Genomic DNA, 26,327 nt, shown 5'->3' with positions numbered 1-26,327 from the left:
TAATACATTCGGCCCTCACAAGGCGTCCAGACGATGGACTTGGCACAGCCTCAGTGGAGACCATCACAGTCAGATCGATTACATCTTGGTCAAGGAGCGCTTCCAAACAAGCGTTAACATTGCAAAGACACACAGTTTTCTGGGAGTGGATGTTGGAAGTGATCATGATCTAGTGATGATGTCATTCCGCCTACGCTTGCAGAAGATCTTAAAATCAAGGCACACAAGAATTAAGTTTGACCTTGAACAGCTCAAAGATCCTGAGGTGGCAGAAGCCTTCCAAGTAAACATAGGAGGGAGACTTGCACCACTGCTCATCCTTGGTGCTGAAGAAGCAGATGAGGACATAATGCCCTTCATCTTTAATACAGCAGTAGTAGAAACAGCTACTGAGATTCTTGGCAAACACCGCCCAAAGAAGAAACCTTGGGTTACTGCTGATCTGCTTGACCTCTGTGACAAACGGCGAGAACTGAAAAAGAAGAAAGGTGAAGCTGGTGGGACTGAGAAATACAGAGAAATCAACAAGACCATCAGGAAAGGCATGAAGGCGGCAAAACAGAATTGGATAGAAGATCAGTGCAAGTAAATAGAAGACAGCCTTAACAAAAATAACAGCACGAAGGCATACCAGACAGTAAGAGAGCTGACAAACGTTAGACAACCTAGAGTTTCCATAGTCCAGAACAAGGCAGGGAACTGCCTCACTGAAGAGAAAGAGATCCTTGGCAGGTGGACAGAATACTGTTCTGAGCTGTACAATGATAAGGTCGATGGAGACCCAGAAATACTGAAATGTCCATATGCTACCGAAGAGGACAGTCTCCCAATTCTTCGGGAAGAAGTAGAGGCAGCAGTGCAATCATTGAAGAAAGGAAAGTCAGCTGGAGTGGACAATATCCCAGCAGAATTGATACAAGCAGGGGGAGAAGCCATGATCAGTGCCCTTACCAACATATGCAATAAGATCTGGCAGATGGGAAAATGGCCTAAGTCATGGACCCAGTCGCTAGTGATCGCACTTCCCAAAAAGGGCAACCTCCAACAGTGCCAAAACTATCGTACGATAAGCCTCATTAGTCACCCAAGTAAAGTCTTATTGAAAGTAATATTGAACAGGTTGAAGCCCCAAGCCGAGATGATTACTGCTGAGGAACAAGCCGGCTTTAGGGCAGGGCAGAGTAACACCGAACAAATATTCAACCTGAGAATTCTCTGTGAGAAATACCTGCAGCACCAACAGCACCTGTACCATGTTTTTGTGGACTTCAGAAAGGCCTTTGACAGAGTTTGGCAGGCAGCATTATGGGCCACCATGAGAAAGTACAACATCGGCCCCAACCTTGTCTGAGTTGTTGAACACCCGTATGACAGTGCCACCAGTGCAGTTTTCCACAACGGTACCATTGGAAGCTGGTTCAGAACGACAGTGGGCGTCCGTCAGGGTTGTCTGCTCTCCCCCACGCTTTTCAACATCTTTCTGGAGCGCATCATGATTGACGCGTTGGAAGACCATGAAGGAACTGTCAGCATAGGGGGCAGAATAATCACCAACCTTCGCTTCGCTGCCAATATAGACGGATTAGCTGGAGGAGAAGGGGAACTTACCAGCTTGGTAGAACGGCTGGATACCACCTCGAAAGCTTATGGAATGGAGATAAATGCAGAAAAGACAAAACTGATGACCAATAACACCAATGGCATCAGTAGGGATATAATGGTGAATGGACAAGCTCTTCAATGTGTGTCCAGCTTCAAGTACTTAGGTACAATCGTGTCAGATGAGGGGTCCAGACCAGAAGTCCTCTCCAGAATAGCGCGAACAGCAGCAGTGCTTACAAAACTTAGACCCATCTGGAGGGACAAGAACATCAGTCTGAGATCGAAAGTAAGATTGATGTGCCTACTGGTCATCTCCGTGTTCTTGTACGCTTGCGAAACGTGGACCCTTACAGTAGAACTGCAAAAAAAGATCCAAAGCATGGAGATGAGATGCTATAGGAGGCTTTTGGGCATCTCTTATATTGAGCATGTCATGAATGAAGAAGTACGACATAGGATCAGGCACGTCATAGGCCCACATGACGACCTGCTCACTGTGGTGCAGAAGCGCAAGCTTAGATGGTACGGCCACGTCATCAGATCATCAGGCCTTTCAAAGACCATCTTGCAAGGCACAGTACCTGGTGGTAGAAGGAAAGGCAGGCAAAAGAAGAGATGGGAAGATAACATCAAAGAGTGGGCAAACCTGAATGTGAGCGAATCACAGAGAGCTGCACAGGACAGGATGAGGTGGAGTGAGTTGATCAGGAAGTCATCTGCGGTGCCCCAACGACCCTCAAAAGGGGTTATGGGATAGAGATGAGAGACACTGTAATTATAGAAAACATAACTAAAGTTTACTTATGGGTAAAATATAGGTTATTTGAGAGTCACGGATGATAGAATGGCAGATATGAAAGAGTTTACTGTAAAGAGCCTTGCTTCTTCAAAGAGCTAGTAAAAAAGGTAACAGCCACCATACACTGGGAAGAACTTCAGGGCAGCGAATGCAAATCCTCTCATGATCCGATGCATACTGCCTGTTCTGAGAGCCCTTTCCTCAGAAGGCACTGCAGTAACAGGATGAGTTTGGGACCTGAAGACTGCAGGAAGGCAGAGAGCTATATTACTCTTCCCTCAGAAGACGAAAAAGGGACAGAAGAGTTGCTGAAGGGAGACTCACTGGGGGGAGTCAGGATGAAATCACCAGCATGGAGTTTTTTGTTCCCATGATTCTCTCAAGCTGACAGCCCATCTAAAATGGACCCTGCCAATTTTGGTTCATCAGATCCACGCATCTGGAAATAGGCCCCATTTTGATAGTGCTAGGATTAATTCACCCAAATCAGCACAGAGAATGAATCTGAAATAAGGAACTTGCATGGTTGACTCAAACCCTAAAAGGAGAATCACGTCTCCACCTCAGGTTTGTTTTCACCCCAACTCTGAGAAAATCACTGAGGCTGGGTATGTAAATACCCTGAAGCAGCTACGCTACAGGAAGGGTATTGACTTGCATTCAGAGGTGAACACACTGATTAATGAGTGCTAGTGGGTGGAGGGGGACAGGAGAACTTTCCCCAGAAATATTAAAAACATTTTTTACAACAGGCTATTATTACAGGAGTTGAGAGGCTGCCATAATGTGCCAAAGGCTCTCTTAATGCATCATGAATTGTACATTTGTTTACTAATAAATATTAGTTTATTTTGTTTCCTCAACACATTTTCTACACACAATGTTGTCTTCGTAAGCTCTTCATCACAAACATGACAATCCTCTGATGGCTTAGTAAATGCATAATCAGAATGAGGCACATCGAGGATACATTACTCACAGAGATGACACTTTCCAGGAAGAAGCTATTAAAAACTAATCTAGAAGACATAGGAAGTTTTAATTTATTATTGTAACATTTTATGTGCACTCATAATTGTTTCACTAACATATGCAAAACTTATAGTGCTTGTTTAAAAATGTGCTCACTATGCAAGTGAAAGCAAGGGAAAAAATAGGTGTAGGGAAAATCTAGATACACATCTCAATAGAAAATCTCAATAGCTGCATTTTCTCCAACATACCCCTGCATTCTCCCAACACTACAGTCCCAAAGGCTACTTCCTAGCCCATAGGAAGGAAATGAGTAGTTCTCAAAGCTGTTTATCACCAAGGGTTTGATTCTCATTTATACTAAAGGCCCCGGCATCACTCTGGGGTCCTTTGTATTATCACACTGGAGAAGCACCAAAGTTGCTAACATGCTTTTTAACACAGCATTTCCATAATTGCTATAGAAATGCTCCAGAAGAAGAAGTATAGAAATCACATTTTCTCCTGTGTGCTGTGGTGTTAAATAACATAACAACAATTACATAGAATAATAGGGTTGGAAAAGACTGCAGGAGGGCATTAAGTCCAACAGCCTGTTTGAAGCAAGACCAAGCCTAACTAGATCATTCCAGCCAGGGCTTTGTCAAGCCAGGACTTAAAAACTTCTAGGGATGGAGATTTCTCCACCTCTGTAACCCATTCCAGAGCTTCACTACCCTCCTAGTGAAATAGTTTTTTCTAATATCCAGCCTAGACCTTTCCCACTGCAACTTGAGACTATTGCTCCTCATTCTGTCATCTGTCACCTCTAGAAACAGCCCCTCCCCATCCTCTTTGTAACCTCCATTCAGGAACCAGAAGACTGCTCTCAAATCCCCACCCCCACACTCTTCTCTTCAGTAGACTACATAAGCCTAATTCACTCAGCCTTTTCTCACGTCAGGTACTCCAGCCCCCTAATAATTTTTGTTGCCCTCCTCTGCACGTTCTTCAATGCATCCACATCCTTTTTGTAATAGGAGGTGGGGGCCAGAATTGGACACAATACTCCAGATGTGAGCTCACCAGGGCTGAATAAAGGGAAATAATCAATTCCCCAGATCTACTGGCAATGCTCCTCCTAATGCAGCCCAATAAGCCATTAGCCTTCTTGGCTACAAGGGCACACTGTTGACTCATGTCCAGCTTCTCATCCACTGTAATACCCAGGTCCTTTTCTGCAAAACTGCTGCTTAGCCAGTTATTCCCCAACCTGTAACAGTGTCTGGGATTCTTATGTCCAAAGTGCAGGACTCTGTACTGGTCCTTGTCAAACCTCAACATATTTGTTTGGTCACCTTATCGTCACCCTCCATCATATCTATCTCTCCCTCTAGCTTTGTATCATCTGCAAACTTGCTGAGGGTGCAATCCATCCCCTCGTCCAGATCATTAATGAAGATGTTGAACAAAACAGACCCCAGGACCGACCCAGGGGTTACTCCACTTCATACCAATTGTCAGCCAGACACTGACCCATTGATCACAACACATTGAGCCTGACAGTCTAACCAGCTTTCTATCCACCTTACAATCCATTTTTTCCAGCCCTTACTTCCTTAACTTGCTGGCAAGAATACTGTGACAGACAGTTTTGCCAAAGTCCAGGAATATCACATCCACTGCTTTCTCCTTATCCACAGAGCCCGTTACTTCATCATAGAAGGCAATCAGGTGGCCCTGCTGACACTTCAGGGAGAACAGATTAAGGTGATACACTGAAACTCAGAAGACAAGGTCACAATTCTGCCACAGACTTCTGAAGTGACTTTGTGCAAGTTATTCAACAAGTCCCCAAATCTAAACTGGGTATGTGACAGGATGGTTGCCTTGGACTGGAAGTGAAAGCATTAAATCCTGCCCTGGGACAGGGCTGAGGTGGTGGAGCCAGCAGCTGAGGCAATTATTGGCCAATTCGGGCCCTGCTGGGACTAGATAACCAGGGAGTCCAGGAGAGGAAAGAAGACTCTTGCTGCACTTTGGAGCAGGAGGAACGTGGCTGACAGGTAAGCTTCAGAGGCTTCCTGAGGCACAGAAGTGCTGGGTAAGGCATGCAGAGCTGGGGAGCTCTGGCCTGACTCCGCTCCCAGTCTCCAGGGCCTGAAACCAGGCCTGAAGGTATTAGGGCAGCAGGAGAGAACAGGTTTGCACACCCCGGCCAATCACGAGTGGCCATTTCAGACTGGAAGTTTCTGCTGAGGCAGGGGCTAAACGATATCTGGCAGTAGGTCACTGAGGCAAGGTGGGTACAGAGGATTGGGGGTTCCCTGGGAGAGGAGGACCCCAGAGTGTGGGGCAGTAGCCTGAGGGAAGGGCACCATGGTCTGGCAGGGGTGTGGGTCCAGATGAAAGATGGTGGAGAACAGACAAAGAGGTAAGAGCAGGCAAGACACTGGCTGACAGAAGGTGCTCTGGTGGCTGGGTTGATCTTATCCCCAAGTGACCAGCAGGAGGTGCCATGGCAGTGAGTCATGCCCCATTACAGGGTAGTAATACTTTTTCCTTCGTAGTTTGTCTTGTTAGACTGTAAACTTGTTGCACAGGGACTGTCTCATAGTGGTTCTCATGGAAAGCCCATTGAAGTGACTGCAAGGTCTTCCACTGACTTCCAACATGCCTGCTATATGGACTTTCACTGCTTTGTTAAACAAGGCCCTGATCACAGAGGGTAGTGTTGCTACTGTCATACAAACAATGTGATGGTTGTCACTATTGGTTACTACACTTCGCTACAGAGAAGATGGACGCTGTTGTGGTCGATGTTCTGGAGTTCAATTTAGCATGCCTCATAGGGACACGCTACGCAAAACCAACAGGGTGCCTAAACCAGCACCACTGACCCGCCACTAGGAATAAGGGAAGTCGATGGGAGTGCAGGCGCCTGTCAACCTCCCAGAGTGGAGAAGGCGTGGAAGCCCAAATTAAGGATATCACCACTAGCTATGTAATTAACATAGCTGGAGTTGCGTACCTTAGTGCAACCTTCTCTGGGAGTGCAGACCGATGTTTCATCCCAGGTGACTCAGAACTTCACAGTGGTGCCAGAGGTAAAGCTAAACATGCCTACTGCAAAGCACAGGCTCTTACCCCCAGAGCTAAAGGAGAAGAACTTTCTGCTGTGACATAGGGTTCTGCTTCTATCCCAGAGATGCAAATATACACATTTACTGTAGCCATTCCTTTCTTACGGATTGGGCTATAACACTATATATACAATATTGCACATAGCGTAAGCTCTGCTAATGGTCTTATGCTAGCTGACAGAAATTGTTAAAATTGTCTAAGAGTTCCACTTCCATTTCCTCGGGGGCGGGGGAGGCAGCTTTCTGTCGTGGTATCTTAGTATAGATTAGTTCAGTGCCTAACCTGAAATTACTGGAGCAAATTTAAGTGCGTACTCATCTTCCATACTAACACTGTATGTCTTTGTAGGGTACGGTAATGAAGGTACATGAATTTCTGTCTTTGGTAATAGGAGCAAAGACTGCTTTCAAAGGTAAACAGCTGACTGCACTGGGAAAAAATTTGGCGCTACGGAAAATGTCTATTTTTTTCCCCCAAAATTAACCCCCTGATTCATATTAAATCTTTTTTCTTTTTGAAAGGGTGTACTGCGTGCATTTGGATTTTAGTGCCCAGGGAAACATTTTTCTTCCTTCTTCTAAGCATCCCCAGTTAAACAGATAAATTTGTTTAAAAAATAGTCTGGGAAGCATAAAAATACATTTAGCTTAAAAGGTACAAGATATTCTCAAGCTTCAGACAAAAACATGCAAATCAAAATAAATACGATACAAACTCTTCAAACACAAAGACACACACTCTTCAACACAAAATGTAGTGACAAATTCCTATAAAAATTCTCCACCATCTTGCAGAGCTAATTTTAGAAAAGCAAAAGATAAAAATCACACAGATTAGCATATAAATAGTTCCCAATCTGTATTCGTAAATCTCAGAAATCTTTTAATGAGTAGCATAAGCTGATAAGTAATGCAAATGGAATGGAAAAAATATGAAATGATAAAATTTGCAGCTAAAAGCTTGTTATGTATAGGCAATTTAATTAAAGGTAACAAAAATCATGAAGCTCATGGATTAAAGTATAAGCACTCGCACTGTGACTGGCTGAATAAGGAACATGAGGTAACTCCCAAACATACAAAGCAATCAGTGTCTTTAGGTCCAGAACAGCCTCCAGCACACTCCCGATGGCAACAGTCACTGACGTACGGCCCGTAGCATCGTCCATCACATTGCTCAGCGCACACCGTCTTTGTCACTGGAAAGGAGAGAGGAATCAGCTGTCGAGAGAACTATTTAAGCGGAACAGGGAGGTTTATAAAAAACAAAACAAAACAAAGACAGAATATTAAGATGACGACGTCTGAGTCTCTAAAACAACCAAGACCAGAGGTCACTCCTGTCCTGTCAAAATATCCCAGCTACAAAGGAAGATGAGAATACCCAGGATATGTGTGTCTGGGTTTACGGGAATTTGTTATTTCATCCTTGGGAAGCAAGAGGAAATCCTGAATCTCTAATTTTTAGGGACTTCAGCAAAGGTTAATGGCCGGCTCAGAAAAAACAAAAAGCCTATTGTGATGTGAATCGCTTGTAATGAAGCTTTCTGTAAAGAAAGACGGGGACGTGTAACAATGTGCAGAAATTCAGAGTTAGTTGACCCAATTTTGCGCTCAGCTAACACCTACATAGGCAATGTTGCTGAATGGGTCTATCAAGCGCAGCATACAGGCCATGTACTGTATATACAAGTTGCAACTCCTGAAACCGGCACTCCATGGTCCAGCAACTTCCCTCGTCCAGCAGGACCTGGGGTGTTCCTGGATCAAAGAGCCAGGCAGGAGGGCAAGCTGCAGCCTATGTCCTCAGGCAGCCCTGTGGGACTGGAGCCAGCATCCCTGGCAGCCCCCTGGGAGGCAGCTGAACCGGCAGGAGCTCACATCCCCTAGCGACCCCAAGGGCCTGGGGCAGCTGTGCTGGGCTAGAGCCACATCTCTGGCAGCCCCACAGGAGCCCCAGCAGCAGTTTAGGCCAGGGTTCCCACGCTGCACTGGATAGGTGAGCAGCCCAGTGGAGTGCAGGGGGATGGGAGGTGATGGCTTAGGGACCAGTGGCAGGAAACCTCCTCTGGTCAGGCATATTCCCTTGACCAGTCCCAACCATGCCAGACCAGGCAGGTGTAACCTGTACCACACTGCAGTGATTTGCCTTTATTTTCTAAATGTTCTCTCTAGCCTACATGTCAATCAGAAAGAACTGCATCTAGCCCTGTTGTACACCTTTAACAAAACAGCCTCATCAACCCTCAGGCTGAATTTGACCTCAAGTGTTAGGAACCAAACACACATCTTCTCAGTACTTACGGATCAACGTGTCCTTTAAAATCTGAGCATTTGAGGTGCTTACAACCTGCATGACCCGAAGGACTTTTCCTTTCCTAATTGACTTCAGTGGCACTAAGATTTCAGCCAAAAAATCTTCCCTCTTTTGGCCCCCACCTCTGCATCTTTCCCTCTACATTTTATCCAACTAAATACCAATTCTTCTTCTCATGGTGAAATAACTATTGGCCCACACTCATAAAACATGTGAGAAGTTCATAGTTATAAAAACAGGCAAAATTCCCAATTAATTCCCTAAATTCCTGGGTGATTCAAAGTGAGTAGTCAGCAACCAGGTACTGCTTTCAACATAATAATTAGACTCAGTGGGGGAGCCATGCTAGCCTGTCGCATCACAAATAACAAGCAGTCCTATAGCATCTTAAAAACTAACACACTTATTAATAATCTAAAGTGGGTCTTATCCCCAAAAGCTTATTACCTAATAAATGTGTTAGTCTTTAAGGTGCTACAGGATTGTTTGTTATTTGGATAATAATTAGACTGAACCTATTGAATTCTGCCTAATTGAAATATGAATCTGTCTTCAATGATTCATTGTATTAACTGGCTGTAAAAATTCACTATGGGCTCTCCATAAACTCATAATGATCTTCCATTTATAGCTCTGCCTCTCATATTGAAGGATCCCAAAGCACAATATAGTTGATCTGCTATATAGACTCACACCAGAGTCACTTCTTCAAAGCCCTTAAATAAAACTGCCTTTGCATGAAACACCAGCCCTGCTATTCAAAGGACAATGTGAGCAAGGGTGCTGCCAACGGAAATTGCAGACAGAATTTAAATGGGCAAAACTTAGCAGCCAAACTGGAATTTGCTGACGGATGGGGATGTACACTCCTGCTCTGAAAAAAGAACGGGTGGTGGTTTACAAAAGGTAAGTAACTAAGACCAGATTTTTGAGTCCCACCCAGATTATCCCAGTTTAAATCACCTGCTGCAGTGCTGAGTTCGTCAAGAGATGACAGGGCAGCCTGTTTCAGTTCTGCTGGAGGAGAACAATGTGCTACCCCCTTAATCACCTTCCTGGAACACATCATTTTCTTTAGGGTCACCAATAAGCAGTGTGGTATTGAACAGTGGGAGTCAGAAGACTTGGGTTCTCATCCCAGCTATAACACTTGCCTTGGGCAAGTCACTTTAGTTCCATTTCCTTTACACCCTTTGACTGCTTTGTCCCTTTATTGTAAGCTCTCTGGTGATGCTATTTCTCACTGTGTCTATCTAAGACCAGGGACCCCACCCAATCCCAGTGAGTTGAGGTTCTAAATGCTAAGGTGGTCCAAATAAATTATGATCGTACCACATTCAAATATGAAGCCAATTAAATACCATGTGGCTCATGAAATATGACAGGATCACAGCACAACATAGCTTGACAAAAGGCCGTACCTCACAGGGAGCTTGTTTAATGAGAAAAGAAAGAGAAGGCAACAGCTGACAGGGAACGCTACAAACCATGAGATGTGGAACTACAGCAATTTCTGCTTCAAGCTGCTTTTAGCACAGGAGTAATGATGCTACACTGCTGTAATTAACCTTAACTGACAACTTTGTTCATAAGCAGCTGACTGGTTTTATAGGGAAAATATTTTTCAAACGTTAAAAAAAAAAAACAAAAACAAAAAAAAACCTCCCACCAACTTTCTGGCCTACACGTTTATAAATTGCTGACTTCTCATAAGTGAAAATTATATTTAAGAAAACAGTGGGTTTTTACACTGTAAAAGAACCCATGTTTTCCAGTTTGAGGCCCCCTACCTATAGATAATAAGAACTGTAGATAAAATAAACCTATTTAAACAAATTACATTTACGCAGGGCATACAAATATCAATAAATGAAGGGAAAGTGAGAAGCAATCATTAAAGATCTAAAGGAATAAAGTAAAGAACAATTTTCCCCTTCCTAATAACTAAGACAAAATCATGGTTAGAAAATACTTCCTTTGTGACTTATGCAAACTGAATAGCAGCGCTAGTGGAAGATTTCTGTAAAGTCAGTTTACCAGAACGAAGAACAGAAACAGCTTATTTGAAATTGTTTAAAAACCAAACACATAGTGTTGGTAATGCTGCTAGACAATATTAATCTCCCGTAGTTTGGAAAATTCCCTGGTTCAGCACCAGTCTGGTTCCCAAGATGCTGGACTAGAGAGGTTCACCCTGTAGGTTCTTTCAATACTATTTCATCTTTCAATATATTTAATAATTGGCATGTATGGATAAATAAAACCCATCAGTGTTAGTAAGTTCCGAGTAAACTTACGTATCTTATCACAGTCCGAAAGATTGGCACTGGTTAACTGCTGTACGAATACTGGCATCTTCTAACTCATTTTATTACAAATTCCACTAGAAGTGTCATTGTTTGCATTGTGTCTTAAATGCATAGGTCACATGTGACTGACGTAAAACACAAAGGAATGATTGTAATAAACAATTCAAGATGTTTTAAGTGGGAATGGGAAAAAAGAATCTGGATGAAGTAAGAAACACTATGCCTGCTTAACCCTTTAAAACCTCACAGAATCATTCTGGAAGTTCAATAATGAGCAGTTAATTTTTGTCCCTCTTAATTTCTGCATGGCTCTCCAATTTCTAGTTTTACACTTATATCGGCAGCAGAAGTATAAAAATTTTTCAATGAAAAGCTATTCTCACTAGATACCTGAACTGTCTGGTATAAAGCAGTATCACAAACTACAGAGAAACCATGATTTAAGACATCTACAACCTAATTTCTAGATTAAAGATGTGGTTGATTTCAAATGACAGTTTCAGAAAAGTATCTGCAATTCTTAGATGCTTACCCAAATTATGCTGAAGCTTTTGTAGATTTATCCATTACTACTCAGAAAAAGTTTTACTACTATTCTACGAACCCACTGTTTGAAGTGAGACACTTAGGTGACAGGCCTGTTCTCTCCTACAGATAATCTCCCAACCTTATGAGGATTCTCACCAACAGCCACAGTCTATACCACAGGAATACCAATCCTGGAACTTTGCCTTGCAACAAACCCTGCTGCCAATCTTGTCCACATATCTATTCTGGAGATACCATCACTGGACCTAACCAGGTTATTCACAGAATCACGGCACATTCTCATGTTCCTCACCTAACATCATATATGCCACCATGTGCCAACAATGCCCACATGCTTTGTACATTGGACAGACTTCAAACTTCCTTAGACAAAGAATTAATGGGCATAAAACAGACATAAAAACACTCCTGATTCACAAACATGTCAGCCAGCACTTCAATGGAGTGGGCCATTCTGTTAATGACCTGAAAGTCTGTGTTTTACTGCAAATGAATTTTCGCTGCCATTTGGAAAGAGAGGCTGCTGAACTCTCTGTTATATTCAAATTCAACGCATTAACACGTGGTTTGAAGCGGGATGACTGTTTTCTAACTCATTATAGGGGTTCTTTTACATACTTTGCTTTATCTAATTCTTGACTCCCCCCCACTGCCCCTCTGCTCTCTGATTTGCTCACCTTGAAAATAATTTTTTCTGATTTGTCAACCTTGATTACTATTTTTGTTCTCTGTGCCCTAAATATTGAGTCTGTTCTGGTATGGCTATGATCTGAAGAAGTGGGTCTGTCACACAAAAGCTCATCACCTTATAATTATTTTGTTAGTCTTCAAAGTGCTATTGGACTGCTTTTTTGTTTTCATACCTCCACAAAGTTCGACGTGTAATAAGGTTTGGTTCCAATCCATGCCCAGTGTTAAATAGAGGAAGATAATTTACTTTTTGGGGTTCTTTGAGATAGCGCTGCACGTTCACCTTAATGGGTACTGCACTGCCAAGTGGGACCTTATAGTAAAAACTCTTCAAGACATGTAAACTAGAGTGCTTCCATGTCCCTGACCCTCACTCCTCCCCTCAGTATCATGGTGATACTGCTAATGCTGATGGAGAGACCAAAAAGGGGGGCTGTGTACTCTCACCATGACAGTTCTTTCCACCATGAAGCCAGAGACATTGCACAACAAGGACTCAGTTATCTTGGGAGGTGTGAAGACACAGCAATCTTGAAGAACTCCAGCTGGAGGTAGAAACCTGGAGGTGGGAACAGAGCCAATGTGGACAAGAGACTCTTCACTGCCTTGGTGAATCCAGCTCTTCATTCTATTGACTCCAATGTGGACCAATAAAACGGGATCATTTGTAAAGGTCAGAGAATGGACATTGGTCGGTTGAGAGTCTGAGGTGTGGAAAGAGATTGGTGGTGATGAAGATATACTTTAATAGATCTTTACGTAGAAGTCAGTCATCTTAATGGGGTAAACAAAAATACACTAACTCCTCAGAAATTTGCTAATGTAGAAAAACACTTTGTACAAGCTCTGAGTGCCACTGAAAGGCCAAACAGAAGACCCTTTACAGAAAGCAATGACTGATCCTACAACTCGAAGAGTTGTGAACCAATCAATGAGCAACAGCAAAGGGATTAGAGTGGCCAGAGTCAACATATGGAACCAGAATTTCCAGATGTATTCATTTAAATCCCCTGAATCCAAAGGCCAGAAAATGCCATTCTTCTTCTGCACCAAAGCATAACACTCACCCTACAACTGGCCCCTGAGGTACTCAGGAACCTCCTCAACTGCCCTATCAAAGTATTTTTTTCATGTTTGTGATAAGCATCACGAGAAGGGTACCTGGAGGAAGGCAGAGGAGTTGGGAGGAGGTATGGTAGAGCCCTTGCCTACAATTTCAAGACCGCACAGCTTCAGAGCAATTTGCCTCCATTCAGTGATGAAGTGGACTAGCCAGTCTCAAAAGAAAAGGGTAGATGGGTTTCAACTGACTGGTTCTTAGCGACTGATTGTCCGTGCCAAACTGAAGCTTGTTATTCCATGGCAATGATGCCGATGAGGAAGCTGTTTGCTTTGGTTTGGGTATTGCTTTCAAAAGTCCTTCCCTACAGTGGCCCTGGGATGTTGCTGGTTCACTAAGGGACAAGAGAGAAAGACCAGGGTAGGATCGCTCCTGATACCAAAAGAGGCAGCACAAGTGTGTGAGGGGGAGATTCCTTTTAGCTGAAGGAATGAAACCAAGAGTGAGCTGTCAGTCTCAGGCCCTTCAGTTCTCTCAGCAGTTTACCCATCTTCTCACTGATAAGACCCTCTGCCTTCACACAGGAGATCCTCCCGCTGGCAGGAGAAAGGGATCCATATGTGCCACCAGATGTCAAAGCAAACGCAAATGTTCTGGCAGCTGAGTCGCATGTGTCACATGAAGCACTGGGTGCGTGAGTAGCTATAGCCTGTCCTTCATAAAGATAGTTCTCCTCATCTCATCGGTTAGCAGGCAAGACCGGTAAGAGCAATGTCATGTTTTGGTAACAGGCCACGAGTGACTGATAATTAGCTACCCTCAAAATGAGGGATGATGAAGAGATTCACCTTCTCTTCAACAAATTAATCCTCCCCCTGCTTTATCAGCATGAGAGTTCAGATCTAGACCTATTACTGGAAGCAGCAGAGCAGCTATGAAAATAGGAGAGCCGCACCCTGGGTATCTTATATACCTTAGCAGCTTTCTCAGAAACAGGTTGGCAAAAGGGGTGCACACATGGATATAGCCAGCTGTAGCAAACCATTCAAAATAGCTACAGATATTCTACTCCTTGAAACAATCAAAAGACGATCAAACACCCGTTGCAAATCTCTCTGTGGGCGTTGCAGAAAGATTTGGAATGGTTACTACATAGCGGCTGTGGAACTGCACAGCTCCCTCGGAAGGAGATGAGGAGGAGGTCACTTTCTTATGTACATCCAGTGATAAATCAGGCTTAGAACCCATTTCCAAATGATCCTGATCAAAGACAGGAGGTGCCTCTGTGTCTTCTTCCTCTCGCAGTGTCTCAAGAATCACCGCCTGCAATATCAATACATTCAGAGGATCTCTGGACTGCGGAATCCATTACATTCTCCACGCCCATGACAAAGCTGGGGCCGTGGTGGTGCAGCAGTCCAGTTGCCCAACTACCACAGAGGGCTGAGGCCACAACACAGCAGCCTCAGCCCTCCAGGTGGGGTCAGGGATGGTTGGCTTCATGGTGGTGAGGGGGATCACAGGGAGAAGAGCTGGGATGGGGCTTGCCATGCCCACCTGGCCTTCACCAGCCAGCAATGGCATAGTGGGTTCTGCTCCTGGATCTAGTTTTGTGAAAATTCCCCATCATCAATGAACTGAACAGAACTTGACATGTGAGCAGTGGCAGTCGCTGGATGACACAGTTCAAAACCTTGATCCATATTCTGTATCCACCACTCATTATGAGGCATCAATAACTAGTATGGTTTGTGTTGTCATTTTTCTTTTCACCTCCAAAACATGTCGAAAAAAAATAACCAAACGAGCAACAACCCAGCCAGGCTCGCACAGAGACTCATGCCTCCTATGATATCTGTGTTCAAAAAGAAAATAAATTCAAAAAGCAACACAAAAATCAATAGAACTTAAAGTACACCCCCAAAGAACTGGAGGCTAAGCCCAGAAGGGAGGTTTACAGCACTGTTTCTCTAATACTGCTTCCTCCTTGCCTCACAGGTGAGAGATCTTGTGTCGAAAAGAGACAGGTGTTCCTAAATTCCACTTGTAGGTACCCAGGTCCAACTGCTGCTTGGCTCCCACGGGGCTTTGTAGAGCATCCCGCCCCTGCCCCACAAAGTGACTGAGAATATAGAGACTGTTTAAAAAGTCGTAAGGGGGATTTAAAGTTTAAAAAGCACTGTGAGGTGGTAGAGAGAATAACTTGTTTTAGCTGCTTCCCGATGCTTCTCTTTACCCCAAAACTGCACAAGCAGACAGTTATCACCAAACCACAGGCTGCTTTGCAAAACCATCCATCAAAAAATAGTAAGTTCATAGCAATTATGCAAGTGAACGTTAGTTACTGCTCAATTATTTTTTTAAAAAAAGCATAATTGTATCCAAGTTTATCACACTGCAAGTTTAAATCTTTTCACACACACACACCCCCATGTAGTTTGGGCCACCTTGTTCTTGCCTACATGTTTTTAACAAGGTCCTGTGAATAAAATTTTCAAAAGCAACTAAATAACTTAGAAGACAAAGTCATACTTTCAAAAATGAGTTAGGATTGGCTTTTTGAAGCTATGAGGGTATCTAAGATGCAAATAGACATCTAGTGGATAGCCACCTACATTCTGTTAATTTCAGTAAGAATTAAACCCCTTTTGAAAATCCCACCCAATATATATCTGCATCTTTAGACACCTAATTATGTTTTAAAATCTGGCTGTTTAACATTGAGAAGCTTAAATCTCATTGAAAGTGAATGAGATTTAACCTCCTAAGGGCCATATTTTTGAGATATTTAGGAACAGGTGGAATTTTCAAAAGCACTTAAGCAGGTAAGGTGTCTAAATTGCTTACTCTGCTTGACAATACCACAAGGTGCATCAATACCTCAGGAAATCTGGCCCTGAATCACCTTCAGAAATTAGCTGCAGGATCCTAAGTCAGTCAGCATCTTTCAAAATGTCAAACTAGTCATGTCCTCTTAATCCCATTTACTTGTGGTATCAATCCATCATGGTAAAAACTACCCCTATCAGCGTTGCTGACTCTCATGATGTTACCATCAATTTTGCAATATTTAGTTATATTTTAAAGCAAGGTGATAATACCACAATGCCTGCGTCATCTCACATGGTTGTAGAGAAAAGCTTGAAAATGCTGTTCTCTGCAAGGTCCTTTAACCAGAAGGAAAATAAAAGGAACCTAAAACATATTATTTAAACATGTTTCCATCTCATAATTTGTGTGGCTTCACTCGTAATTTTTGAACAGTTCGGATTGGCAATGCTGCTATAAAAAGTGAATCCATCCGCATGCTCCAAAAAGCGTGAGCCATTATTTTTAAAAGTCACAAGCTATAGAACACAAAGAATTATTAGTGGAGCCGATGAACTAAATCAGGAGATAGGGAGAGAAAGAGAGAACGGCAAGAAGACAGAATTGTGCCTTTTAGAATGGAGCTTAGTTTCTTGTTGCAATACAGGATACATTTGCATGATGATGCCCATTTTTAATTAGAGCTGAATTATTTAAAATTATCCTTTTAAAAAAATGAGCCCAGTTTCATTGTTGTTGAGACTGGATAAAAAGCCTTGAAAAGGAGATCTAAACACTTCTCCGATATATTTCTGAAGCTCTAAGGGTTTAATGCTATTTGGTATTTTAAGAAAAGCAAATTGCATTACAGCTGAGAATTTGAGAGCCAAATTTCAGGCTGATGCAATTTAAAATATTAAAACTGAGAAAAAGAGGCGCATATGATAACATGTTATAACCTTTAACTATACCAATGCTGCTAAAAAAAAAAGTTCCTTGCTCTCTCTGCATAACAATTCAACATTCTGTATTAGACTTCTTACAAAGATTAGAACAAAATTAGCAGCACGTAGAAAATTAACATGATTGACGTAATCAGTTGAATTATACTGTGAAGCAATTTATTTACCATGGCATCTGGAAGCTGGGCTAATAACCATAGCATCATAAAATCAGTTGATAGGGGAATCATACCAGAAGTCACAGTACAAATGACCAGGTGTATTTGCTAGCACTAGGATAGTTGACCTTCTCTTAAGACCCTCTCATTGATGTACTGACCCATGAGTCAGTCCAATGAATTGGCTGTTCTAGGTGTGATGGAGTGTACACCAGGAGCTGTGCTCTCTCTGCTGAATTGTCTCTCAACCTTTGCTTAGTGCTATGTGAACACTGCAATTTGAGAAGGGTCACTGAAAAAGCCCTATGCCACAACTCAAGACTATGCAATACCTGAGCGAGTTAATGGTCAGTCAATAAGCACTACCTCTGGTTTTCTCTCCAGAATATGGACCCCATTTCTGAGTAGAGGGGATATTTTGATGGGCTTTGGATCAGCTTTTGTTTCACTTTTGCTCTTGCCTTTCATTGCAAACCCCAGTTGCAAACCCATCAGCTAAACAATGCCAGATGCGGGGCCACTCTGCTGAATGTAGGCCCAAATACTCCAAGGTGCACCACTGAAGCAGAGAGAAGACTCTTGTTAATAATGACCCAGGGCAAAATCCTATGGTCATGTCCTACAAGGCAGAATCCACCAAGTTGAGTAAGGATCCACAGAACTGACTGTGAGATTGTGACTTTGCTTGTAAAGCAAAGGAGATAACACCAAATTTGGCACAAACGTGAAAATGGCTTCAGACTGGGTGAGGGAGGCTTATTTCGAAATAGGTGTTATTCTCTGTCTACACAGCAGCTATTTCGATTTCAAAATAGGCGCTATTCCTCGTGCAATGAGGTTTACCTGTTTCGACATAAGCCAACCGCTATTTCAAAATTATTTCAAAATCACAGTTGCATCGCATGGACGCTAGGCTCGTTATTTTGAAATAACGGCTGTGTAGACCTAGTCTTTGATTGGAAACTCTTTGGGGCAGGGATGGTCTCTTTGTTCTGTTTGTACAGTGTCTAGCACAATGGGGTCCCAGTCCATGACTGGCATTCTTAGGCACTACTTCAACATATAGAATAAATAAATGACAATAATATTCATTGAGATGCACTTTAAGGAGGAGTAAAGGATGTTGTTTTGTTTCACCAATATGTGTGGTTAATTGGTCTATCTTAATGTTTCCCTTAATTTTACATTATGTCACGAAACTGTAAACCTGTGAAGGAGAGAAAATGGGAAGTAACCAAAAATCAATAAGAAAGTCTTATGAACATGCAAAGTTATTAGCGAAATACAAGGGTTTTAATTAAAGATGCTGGCTCCTAGCAAAAGCACGAAGCTACCCTGATTGATCTGGACTGCTGGTTCAGCTTCTTCCCTCTCCCTATCAGCTCCTGCTTAGTTTTTGTTGCACTTTGAAGATATTTACTGCATCAGCATCTTCTTTTTCCAAACAAATGTACCTGGGAAAAACTCCTGTGCACACTTCTACACACCCCTTTTCTTGCACTTTTACAGAGGGGTGGTGTTGTTTTAAAGCTTATTTGCCTTCTATGCACACCGAACGTGCAAACTCAATATAGGTTTGCTCCGCTTTCTTTCAGTGCCATTCTCTGAGACAATGTGCACAATCTCTCTGGCTACATCTATACGGCAGCCCTATTTTGAAATAAGCTACTCCAGAATAGCAATTTTGAAATAAGGTTGCTAAGCACAAACACTGTATTTTGAAATAGCACTTTTGCCTTCCCTCCCAGGGAACTGTGGCAGTCCTAGCTTTGTCAGGGAGCAGGCAACACGTTCTCTCTCGTTTCCTGATGGCCTCTCAGGCCACTAATGGGTCTCTATCTAACCCCAGATGCCCTCTTTTAAAGCTCAGTTGGCATCCGCTCTCTGGACGGAGGTGGGCTGCCTCTCCTCCTTCTTAAAGGGACAGTGCTATCCTGACACAGTCAGTCTCCTACAATAAGGTACTAAATTTACAGAAGCTCCAATCTCCTTTATTGTAGGAAGAAATAAAACAGACATCAAGAGTAGATAGATTTAAGGATAGGCGTTCCAAACGAACAGTGATTTTGGTGTGTCTAACAAGAAAAGGGTATTTTTTTCAAATTTGGTGGGGGCTTAGTGCTTATTGAAAAACAATCCCACCATTCTAAATTGGCTCTGCTGAAATTGAGGCAACCATAATCCCTAGCTACCTTTGAAAAAGTTTGTTAATATCTACTAATATTTTCGGTGATAAAAATAAATTAATTGCATGATAGAGCACCTGGAAATTACCCCTTCCTTAACTATTAATGAAGAGGGTTTATCTATCATTTCTTATTAATTGTCCTCTTAAACATGTAATTGTATATGCTTTGTAAATATATCTAGATACAGGTGGTATACAAAAATCTTAAAGACAGGGAGAAACAGTTGGAAGGCAAGACAAAAATTAGCCTAAGTGGATGATATTCATTCAAGAACAAAACTATCCAGTTGCTTTTTACCTTGGTGTAATTTGAAATGAAAGACCAGGATTAAGATTGTTTGGTTTTATCCCTTTTCTTGGAAAATAATATAAATCTTAACTTGGGAGGGAGGCTCATTAGCATTTTTCCTTTAGCGACTCAAAAACACAACATGATTAAAATGGAGACATGTCCTCCTTGAGTTTTGTTTCCAGGAACAAAGCAGCGAGGTTTGAAGATATGGTCTTTGAAGCATGTTCGTACATACATTGGAAAGCTATGGATTCTCGAATACAATAGCTCAGGGTCTCCCGTAAAACACGCGTGAGACTAAGTGTCAATGAGATGAATGGCATCCAAAAAGAACATCTATCAGGTTGAAAAGTCAAGTGTTTTTTGTTTGTTTGTTTGTTTTTAAAGCTGTGATCAAAGCAGCAATAGTGTGGTCTGGTTTTTGATTTTGGTCCCTGCTTGGATATTTTGATGGTTAAACAAAAGCCAAGCAATAAATGCCAACATGCAAAATATACAATAAGGTTTCCAAAGAGTCCTTGCTGCCAAGTTCATGTATAACAATATTTTCCTTAGAAAACAACTGCTTACCAATGATCATGTTAGGTCATGGGGGATAGAGAAGTATAAAAGATAAAATAACTGCAGTCCCTGATAATCAGACTCTGCAGAGAGCTACCCTGATATTGTGCTTAAATTTAAAAGGGCATAGAGTTACTATTTCAAATTAGATCCTTTTGGAGCCTAGATAAGTATCCCCTTTTCATTGTTTATTATTTTGAAAGCCACTTTTATGTCTTGGCCTGTCCCTAGTGTTCCGATACGTTTGTCCTTGTAAAGAGAGAGAGATGGTTGTCTCCCCAAATAGTAAACCTACTGTATAGCTCTGTTAAGCTTCAACTTCAGAGTAAAATTGCAGATAATTTTTCCTTTCCCTGCAATACTACATTAATCCACCAAATCAATATAATTATGTCAAAGTAGCTCTGCCTACTAGTTGGAGTTCTCGGGCCCACTTCCTGCAGCATGAACTTTTGCAGCCACACAAATTCTTTCCTAAAATTAATAGGACCTCACAGAGTTAGAGCATGTGCTTGTAGGGATCAAGACCTAAGGCTGGACAGCAATGAGTAACCTATTTTGGGGTCAGTGATGGGTGAACAACCAAATGTCTAAAGGATAAATCCACCAAAATCTGATTTTTTTAACAAGCATTAATAGTAATGGTGGGAAAACAATCCTATGTAGGATAAAGAGAGGCACCTGCTTTGATGAATAACAATGTCTGGCTGGCTAACTTCCACTTTTTCACCACATTTGAGTGGGATGCCTTGATTTAAGTTCTTTTTTCAGCACTAAGTTCTTCAGTTGCAATCAAAAAGGTAACCAGATATGCAGGAAGAGCTGCAACATGATTAAATTGGTCAGAACAAAGACCAATGCTGTTTCTAATACCATTGTACCTGGTATATTATTCAATGATTCCCATGAGCTGGTCTGGCCAAATAACAAGCAGTCATGTAGCACCTTGGAGATTAACAAATTCATTAGGTCAGGAGCCTTTGTGAGAAAGACCCACTTCTTCAGATGATTGAAGACGTGGCTCAAACTCAATTAAATTTAAGTTTGCTCTGCTGTCTTTCCATTACTCCTCTCTCAGACAATGTGCATAATCTCTCTGGGATAAGGCAGGGCTTCTCCCTAGATTGCTAAGGAGTCTCTGACATGCCACATTCACTTTACAGAGTTTTATTGCTCCAAACCTGAGTCAAATCAACACAAACACATGTCCTCAACTCACGCTGGGCTACAGCTTCCATGAGGTCTTCCCCTTTGAGTCCTCAGGTTCCTTTTGCTTTTCCTCCAAGGAAACTGTTGCTGTCCTAGCTTTGTCAGGGAGCGGGCATATTGTTCTCTCTCCTTTCCTGATGGTCTCTCAGGCCATCAGCAGACCTGAATTGAATTGGTCTGGCCACGAATGCATTTATTGACACTAGTCAAATTCCACCTGAAATAGAAGACTCAACTTGTGTATTGGTTGGAAAGTTGTTGATTACTGAGGCAGAAAGATAGGAGAGACTTCCGCCCTCATGAACCATGACAATGGGGTCAACAAAGATATTTCTGAACCAGAAATAAGAAACCAGTATGGAGATAGCACCTGCTGCAAGCACGCCTTGTATGTGGGGCAACGTGAGAAGTGTATCCTTACAGGTAATGCCTTTCAGCAAAGTGGACGTAGTCATAACAGGAAACTCTAGAACCCTGAAGTCAGCAGAGTTAGAACGGGTACACAGCTGAGCCCCATAAATATCTGGATCCAGATGTTTAAGAGTGACACAAATCTCGGCACATTATTGTGGAGTGCAGAGCTCATGGTATAGTACTATATAGTACTCATTTGGGCCCCTTTCTTCATTGATGATGATCATAGAATAATCCTGAAAAAGTGCTTTGGTTTTATCTTGAAAAATTCTCCAATACAGTTTCCATTTTCCAGTTTCTGGTAACTGTTTTCATGGAGGTAGTCCCAAGTGCGTACACCCAGTAGTGATATTTTTAACAAATCTACTTAAACAGAGGTCAGTGCTATTCAAATCTGAATGACAAGATCGTGCACATGCATGCGTATGTGTTTGTGTGTGTGTGTGTGTGTGTTTGTGTGTTGTTAGGATATTTTTGCATGTGTTTTGCTTATTTATTGACTATGTAACCAGAGCACAAATGGAATCATAGAAGACAGACTCATGGAAATATACAGAACAAATTGGCTTCCTAGGAAGAATGAACCCAACAAGCAATTTTTAGCCATCCAGATAGGACCTACATACTACGGACCACCTCCTGAGGTCCTTACCAAGAGCAATGTCCTGCAAGGGGACAAATTTACTCAATATTTACAAATATACTCAAATTCCCATTGAAATGATTATGATTTTAGACCCTATTCAGCATGATTAGGTCTTCATTAAGGATTTCAGGATCAAGTCCACAATTTCACACTCTTGTTATTGCGTTTGTTCCAATATATTCTGAAGTAACAGTCAATGATCCCTCAAGCAAAGTGCTATGTTGGATTACATGCACAGAAAAGAAGCAGAATCTTGACCTAAGCTTCATTAGAAGCACAGAAAAAAATGACATCAAAAATTGCTAAATGTGAAAGAGCTGAAACTATTTCAAAAGGCCTGGACAATACATATTTAAAATGGAAACCACAGAATCCCTTTACAGTTCTCACCACTCCTTTCTTTGCCAGTCCTTGCATACTTACAGCTCTGGCAGTGATTTTCTGTAGGTCCCCAACATCGGCCCCTACAGGACTTGTGGCACCGTCCACCTGCAGAGTAAAAGCAAAGAGATCAGTTTGAAACTTAGCTTAGTTTCTCTTTCCTCTCCATTGCTGCCTCAAGGCATGCACTGTCACTGCAATGCGAGTATTTCAATACCTCACCAGTGTTGAAATGTTGGCAAGCATGTTTGGTAGCTGGCACTGTGTGTCAAACATGCAGGCTGTGGAGGCATGTTATATTTGTGATTAATACCCAAACATGGATACAGCTTTTTAAAAGTTTCCATTTGGCGATCCTGAGAAAAGAAAATGCCCCTCAGACGAGAAAACCAGACTGGAAACATCTGAGTATGCTTTCACTCTTAACTGTCCCAAACAGTTATAATATATACGCTGGATGTCCTAACAGGACCACTCAACCTCTCACTACTGGTGGGTAGCCTGCTAGAAGTGGCACATAAAAACATCTGAACCTCTTTAGAAAAAATAAAAGTCAAAACAAATGATCAAAGAAAAAAACTTCTTGGGGCAAAACAAAAGCAAGCGAGTGACTAATAAAGAAGCTGGATATTTTCTCAGCTAAATAGATTGGGTTTTTTTCCTCCATAAAGCAACCTAGCCTCATTTTTTAGGAATCTTTTATTCTTCATAAAATATTACCCAGAAGTGCTATTAAATAAGATTTCACTTAAAGCTTGATCCAGAAGCCCATTAAAATAAATGGGAGACTTTCCATGAATGTATTAATAGTGTTAACTTATAATAATCTTCTGCATACACAACCGATGGAATGTTGACAGATCTAATATGGCCACATCCCCGTGCTAGCACTCTGGACACTGAAATTCTAGCTCCAAGAGAAAAAGTGTTCTTTTTTTGGCTAGCAGCATAATTTGTTTTCTGCCATATTAACTGCTTGCGGGGAGATATATTGTCTTATTTATGCAAAGTCAAAAGGTCAGAAGGACTGTTTCTTGAACCAAACTTTTACCACTCTTATGTGCATACAATGTTGATGGCATAATCACTTATATCATAAGTAATTGCTTTGCAGCTACCTTGCCAAACGTAACAGTGCTTTGCTGCATTGAAGTTATTGAAAGCTGTTACGTCGCTGACATCATCAGCATATTATGTCACGTCAGTTTCAGCCATCTGTTTATTTAGATCAGAAACACATTATACCTACCTATTGCAAACTCATTCTGGATGACAGGATGCAAACTCCATCTGGCATGAATAATGCAATTTTAATCAGTAGTAACGATAATTATTAAGAAGCTACTGGAGTCCTGCGCTGAAAGCTAATAAATCTAAATTGATTTATAGCACTAGAAACTGGAAAAGAGGGTCAGGCTAATAGCAAATGAAGAAAACTTTTAGCAGAAGAGACTCTTAGGTAGGGGATCCATTGTGACTACGTCCATCCAACTGAAGGAGGATAAAGAACATACCTCATACCCCTAAGCAGTGGGTACAGACACACAGGTCCTCTAAACTTGTTTGCCCTCCTGCTCTTTGGGAGTGGGAATAAAGTCCCATACAACATCCACACTTGTTAAGTAATGCCACTGAGCCAACGCAGGTAGTATGGCAACGTGCTGTGGGTACAGGAATGAGAGGGAAGCCGATACGGAAGCCAACACACAGGTGTATCTCTGCAGCACAGAACCTCCCAAAGTTACTTCTAAGGCAGTGTGGTTTATGCTCAAAATTGTATCTAATAGCCCATTGAGTTTGGAGAAGATGATTAGGGAGAAAGCCAATGCAAGTCTTGGGGCTATAGGTATTAAACTCTTAGAATACACAGCAGATTATTTGTTAATTGTATAGCCCAGAAGTAGATTGATATCTCATCTCCTACCCTCCTTTGCTTCTATTCCTGGCCTAGATTTACTGCACATTCATTCATTCATTCCATTCCATTGACATAGTAATATTGGTGGGGAGATAACAGTAGCTTCATGACAGGTAGCCTGGAGCCAAAGAGTTCTCTTACACTTCTGTGCATGCTAGGATCTTTGAAAGGTCCACATATGAACAAAAGTCTCTGCACCTCATATTCCTTTACACCAACATAATCCTTGGTACAGAACCAAACTCACTCACCCAGCTCCTTCCACCCTGGAAATAAACATGATTCAGCATCTTCAGAAGTCACAGACTTGAACTAGTCTGTTTCCTATTAAGTGACTTTGTTTGGCAGCGTCAAATGGTAATTTACATTTAAATAGAGATATATTTAACAGGATAGCAGGGGGAAGGCTGCCAGATCTTTTTTTTCTCATTGGGAGCTCAAAGTGTCTGCTTCATTGCCTTCCCTTCTCTCAGCTACACAAGCAAAATGGGGAGCTGAGCATGTAGACAACACATCTTTGAATTAAATTATCTCGAGTCCTTTTGAAGGTCAGATATCAAATACACTGGGAATAAAAAAAGTGGCTTGGCTGTTTTGCTTTTCATCTGTTAGTGTTAGGAACCTTGGTCCTCTTCCAAAACGAAATAGTACTGATCCACTTTCTGTCCTGATATACTTATGCAGCTACAAAGTCTACAGTGGATTTGTTTACAGAAGTGTAACTCAGGGATGGATTGCACTCTCAGTAAATTCATAGGTGATACTAACCTTGCGGGGTGGGGAGAGTTTGATACACTATAGAGTACACTGGAGGATAGGGATAGAATTGAGAGCGACCTAGATAAATTGGACGATTGAGCCAAAAGAAATCTGATGAGGTTCAACAATGACAAAAGCAGAGTCCTACACTGAGAATGGAAGAATCCAGTGCACGGATACAGGCTGAGAACCAACTGGCTATGTGTCAGTTCTTCAGAAAATGTCCCGGGGATTACAGTGAACAAGAAGCTGAATAAGGAGCAACAGTGTGCCCTTGTTGCCAAGGAGGCTAACAGAGTATTAGACTGAATTAGTTGGAGCATGGCCAGCAGATTGAGGGAAGTGATATTTTGTCTGGCACATGCGAGGCCACATTTGGAGTACTCTGCCCAGTTTTGTGCCCCCTCATCCCCCCAAAGGATGTGAGCAAATTGGACAAAGTCCAGGGGACGGCAACAGAAATGGTTGCACGGGCTGGAGCACATGACTTATGCTGACAAGCCAAGGGAATGGGGTTTATATAGTCTGTAGAAGAATGAGGAGAGATTTGATAGCAGCCTTCAACTACTTGAATGGGCAGGGGGGTTCCAAAGAGGATGGAGTCAGGCTGT

General features: G+C 42.1%; 1 protein-coding gene across 5 annotated transcripts in view; it reads right to left on the bottom strand.

Annotated features, from left to right (window-relative positions):
• ERBB4 (erb-b2 receptor tyrosine kinase 4) overlaps positions 1–26,327 on the bottom strand; it is a 932,933-nt gene that overhangs the window by 241,986 nt on the left and 664,620 nt on the right. For all 5 annotated transcript variants that reach the window (XM_075001177.1, XM_075001174.1, XM_075001176.1 and 2 more), the window contains 2 exons: positions 23,082–23,147; positions 7,576–7,694 (listed from right to left, as the gene is read on the bottom strand). In XM_075001177.1, the coding sequence (XP_074857278.1) occupies positions 7,576–7,694; positions 23,082–23,147 (185 nt within the window). The remainder of the gene's footprint in view (positions 1–7,575; positions 7,695–23,081; positions 23,148–26,327) is intronic.

This window comes from Carettochelys insculpta, chromosome 8 (genome assembly GCF_033958435.1).
Source record: "Carettochelys insculpta isolate YL-2023 chromosome 8, ASM3395843v1, whole genome shotgun sequence".
Taxonomy (NCBI): domain Eukaryota; kingdom Metazoa; phylum Chordata; order Testudines; family Carettochelyidae; genus Carettochelys; species Carettochelys insculpta.
The sequence above is the reverse complement of the archived record's forward strand: the minus strand, read 5'-3'. Positions and strand labels throughout refer to the sequence as shown.